Source organism: Cupressus sempervirens, chromosome 9 (assembly GCF_028749045.1).
Source record: "Cupressus sempervirens isolate cs-2001-9-10 chromosome 9, ASM2874904v1, whole genome shotgun sequence".
NCBI classification, from domain to species: Eukaryota; Viridiplantae; Streptophyta; class Pinopsida; order Cupressales; family Cupressaceae; genus Cupressus; species Cupressus sempervirens.
In genome coordinates this window covers 683,593,127-683,597,793 of record NC_143126.1, presented here as the reverse complement: position 1 = coordinate 683,597,793, position 4,667 = coordinate 683,593,127, and the positions used below count along the sequence as shown (strand labels likewise).

The 4,667-nt window shown below is 39.3% G+C and overlaps 1 protein-coding gene across 1 annotated transcript; it reads left to right on the top strand.

Moving 5' to 3' along the window:
• Window positions 1–2,073: 2,073 nt before the first annotated feature.
• Window positions 2,074–4,254, top strand: LOC149540570 (uncharacterized). Its single transcript, XM_089802714.1, has one exon. The coding sequence runs from the start codon at window positions 2,074–2,076 to the stop codon at window positions 4,252–4,254; it is 2,181 nt and encodes a 726-aa protein (XP_089658840.1).
• Window positions 4,255–4,667: the final 413 nt, after the last annotated feature.

Below are 4,667 nucleotides of genomic sequence, written 5' to 3'. Positions count from 1 at the left end.
TCTCTTTCTATTAGTGATTACTATTTATTCCTGCGTTTTCCTCAATGTTAATGTATCCCTTGTAGTTGTTTATGCTGAAAATCAGGAAGCTATGAACTAAAGAGGTATTGCACATATCAAGCTCATTGATGTTACTATTCTCAATGTATCTATCAAAGGTGCAATTTTAATACGCTAGTCTAGACTCTAGATTACAGGGAAGACTAACTAGTGTAGATTGTGTTAATTTGAACAACATTTAGAATAAAATTTAAAGCCCCACTTCCTTTTTTTGGTTGAATATGTGAGCTATTTTAGGACATCCATCTCTGATTTGAGTCTTTTGTTTGTGTTTCTGCTTGCTTCTGTTGTACGTCCGTAATGTTTGAGCGTTTGATAGCACAGAATGATTTGTTTTTGTCGCTATATTAGTTTAGCAGGAATGTGAATTAATTTGGGAACTATTTTAGGTTTTTCAGTTTTAGTTAGGTTTTAAAGCATTCATATTCATTCTTTTTCATGATACAGAGCTATAAACCTTCATTCATTATATTGATTATTCTTTTAAATTGAAAGATAAAATTAAATCATGTAAAGGTTCCATATTAATTTGCTTACGATGAATTGTGATTTTTTAATATTTTCCAAGTGCTCTGAAAGAATATTATTCTCTTTTAAATCTCAGGAATTGGATTCAAGAGTGTTTTCTTGATAACAAAACAGCCTTATATTTTCAGCAATGGATACAAAATTCGATTCAATGAATTCCCTCCACCTGGGGTCAAAATTGGGTATATAGTTCCAGAATGGATTGATAAGCCAAATATTGAAGATCTGGAAAGAATATATAGTAGCCAATGTGAAGGTGACCTCCCCAATACTGTTATAGTTCTCCCTTTACGCTCAGAGAAGGTGGAAGGAGTGAAGGATCAGCTTGCTAACATTCATCCAGAAGTCATTTTGTTTATGTCCAAAATTAAAAGACTCTCCATCCGTGAAGATGGCTGGAATCAAAGTCCCCGAGTGAATGCAGTCTCTGTGTCCCAGGAAATAGCATTTCAAAATGTGAAGAATGAGGGACGTAAATCATTTATTCTCCATCTATCTGCAGAGGAAAATGGGAAATGCAATGGAGAATGCAGTTATTACATGTGGAGGCAACACTTTCCAGTGAAATCGAACAACAGGGTAGAGGAGAGAAAGGACATTGGCAATTGGGTGATAACACTTGCTTTTCCATGCGAAGATAGAGTTACCACAGGCAACAGAGTAGGTTCTGGTATTTATGCTTTTCTTCCTACAGAAATAGTCACTGGATTGCCCTTCATCATTCAAGCAGATTTTTTATTGGCATCCTCAAGGGAAAGTATTCTTTGGGACAACAAGTGGAATCAAGGAATTCTTGACTGTGTTCCTTTGGCATTTTGTGAAGCTTTTCTATCTCTTGTGAAAACTGTGAGAGATGCTCATCCCTCTGCCATATCATATTGCTTCAGATACCTCCCCATTAATATTCCCTCTTGTTTGCAACTAAGACCAATTCGGGAAAAAATCCAAGCCAAGCTCAAGACAGAAGAAATCATCTTATGTGAAACTGAAAATGCCTATTGCAAGCCAAGTCAAGCTCGCAAAATACTTCCAGACTTCAGAAAAATATTGGAAGAGGCAACGGAAAAAGGTTTAGAAAAGCCCAGTGCCCTGTGGTCTACTGGAGTATCCATAGTACACTCAAGCCTTGAAAACTCAAGTTTAGATTTCTTGGGAGTGGGTTATGTATCAGATGATTGGTATTCCACATGTATTCGAAGTACCCCTGGTTGGCTTGCGAATCTCTCAGAGGATTTATATGTGAATCTCCTTTTCTTTTTTGCTCAAAATTGGAACAAAAAAATTCCAAAGTCTCTCCAACAGTTGCCTGTTTTTAAGTTTGACAATGGCTTCTATGGCGTGGGATGGGCAAGTTTGTCAGATATATCTTCTAAGGGAAGCAAAATATACTTTTCATAAGCAGACAAAGAGAGTGCATGGTTGACTAGTTGGAATAAAAGGCTGGGCAGTGCTCCACGTTACAAATTCATGCCAAATGCAACACAGATGGCCATGAAGAGTTTGAGCCATTATGAACTGTCCAGACTGCAGGAATGGTTAAATCAACATGCTAAGATCACCGAACTTTCCATATCAAGTTTTTGTAAGCAGCTTTTAGAAGAAGCAAAGGCATCTAAAATTAAAGATTTCATAATAGTTGTTGCTCAGTTTCTTCATTTTTCATCGGTCAGTGGTTATATCAATTCAATACAGATGCTCACTTCGTGCAAGGAATTGCCTGTAGTTAGTGATTCGGGATCCATAGTAAGTAGTTGCAAAGCAAAACTTGTACCTGCATCCATTGGCAAGTGGCACAAGCTACTAGGGGACAATCCATGGGCTGCAGAAGGGATTGTTGCAATGTCACCTGATTATCTGAATGCAAATTACATGAAAACAAATGGCTCTCGACATGAGTTGTTAATGAAAAATGTGCTTGGAGCAGTGGACATTCCCAAGCTAAAACCACCCAATGCCCCGTTGCCTGCAGTTTCCTCTCCTATTGGAAAAGATCAAGTTGTTCTGCTTTTAGAGTGGATTCACTATTTGACTGGGGTCTGCAACGAGTGCCTGCCCGACAAGTTTCGAAGTAGTATCGTGGAAGCAAAATGGCTAAGGACACACCGAGGGTACGAGTCTCCAAATAAGTCTTTTTTGTACGATACTGAATGGTCATTGGCTGGTGTGAAATTAAACGATCTTCCTTTTATAGATTGTGCTTTCTACAAGATGAACATGCTTGAATTCAAGAATGCCCTCCAACGGATTGGGGTGATTGTTCAGTTTGGAATGGGATGTGAAATAGTTGCTGAAGTAGTCCAAACTCATTCAGATTTTGAAGTCATAACAAAGCTTTACAAATACCTTCACCATTGCCATTGGCGGCCTAGTCCTTCAAACCCTCTCAAAATCTGGAGTCCACATGGCGGTGGGCTTGTAGGTGAATGGATGGATCCAAAAATGTGTGCAGTCCATGATGACAATGGTCTCTTCTATGGCAGGCTACAAATCCTGGAAAGGTTTTATGAAGAAACTCTACTTCCCTTTTTCTCTAGCTATCTTGGTGTGTCTCTACATCCCAGGGTTGTGGACTACTGCAATTTGTGGCTGGACTGGATAGCAAGTAATCATGTAGTAACAGAGGTCGAATGCTGTTCAGTTTGGAGAAATATTCTAAAGCACTGGAATGAGTCCCCTTCAGCTATTAAAAGACACTTACAAAAACAATGTCTTAGGCTTCCGGCTCACACAAGCAGTGGACATATCCAATTATGTGCTCCTAATGAAACCTTCATTCCCGACGACCTTTCATTAAGAGAGTTATTCAGAAATGCATCTACAAAGGTCAAATTTGCTTGGCATCCAAACCCCTCAAACCCCAAAATACCACTGGACTTGTTGTTGTCAATGTACGAGTCTCTTGGAGCTCAGAAGCTATCACAAGTAGTAGAAAAAAAGGAGGTGTCTATTTCAACTGTCAACTATTTACGCCGGCTTAAAGTAGGAGAGGGCCTGTTCAAGAAAGGTCTATATATGATTATCCTCGGATATCTTTCATATCCATCATTCAAATTGTCAGCAGATAGAAGGCATCAAATTGTGAGAGCCCTTTTGGAGTCTTTAGCTTATGAAGCTGCTAAACCCTTTGCAGTTATGTACACTCTGACAACAATAAGTGAAGATGATGAGGTGGAGCACATTACAGTAGCTACAAACTCCAGTGTGCGTTGGGAAAAGGACACCAAGAGGATTTTGATACAGAAATCTAATCCACACAACCAAAAGGAAAAGATGTGCTTGGCAACTGAATTTGCTGAGGTAGTTTCAAAAGTTCTATTATCAGAACATCCAGATCTTGTTGCAGGTTTATGTGAGATGTTGAAGCTTGGGTGCATCGTAGGATTTGACACTGATGTAGTCAATGACATGCTCCAGCACAAGAACCTCCAAATTTTTAAAGAAGATGAGAGTTTCCTTTCAGGATTTTTTCCAATTGAAGACTCTGTTAGACAATATCAACGAACAGGACATCAGGTATCTGGGAGGAAAAGGTCTGGGACAGCAGATGGGCAAGCTAGGTCAAACAGAGTCTTGGGATATCAGCTGGGTCATTTAAGTCACCGCAGAATTTTGAGATATCAGGTGGGCAATCTACTTCAGCATGGCAGTTTTCACCAGATTTTGTAGAAGGATGGGAAAATAGATTGCAATTTTTTAAGCAAGCGATTGAAAATATGAAAGTAGTGGGTGAACCACCCAGGTCTTTGAAGATTCAGCTGGTAAGAATGTTATTCCCTTCAGAATCATCAGATAAAGAGCAGCCAGAAAGCAGATCGGGCCTTCATCTGATGAAAATTATGGGGGACGCCTGCCTTAAAATGCTCATTGGTTCAGAAGTTCTGGGTGCCAATGAAAGCTGTCAAATGGTGCCATTTAAACTAGAAAATTTACTGGATAATGAAGTTTCAAAATTGGGGAAAAGCTTTATCAATGGTGGAACTACTGAGAGTCCTCCTGCCGATGGTGTAGAATGCGATTTTGAGATGCTGAAGGCCATTTCAGGAGCAGCTGCTTTGAAGTTCTTCAGTGGAAAAGACTAA

Coding starts and splice junctions, on each gene's coding strand:
- LOC149540570 (XM_089802714.1), top strand. CDS start 2,074: ATGGCCATGAAGAGTTTGAGCCATTATGAACTGTCCAGACTGCAGGAA.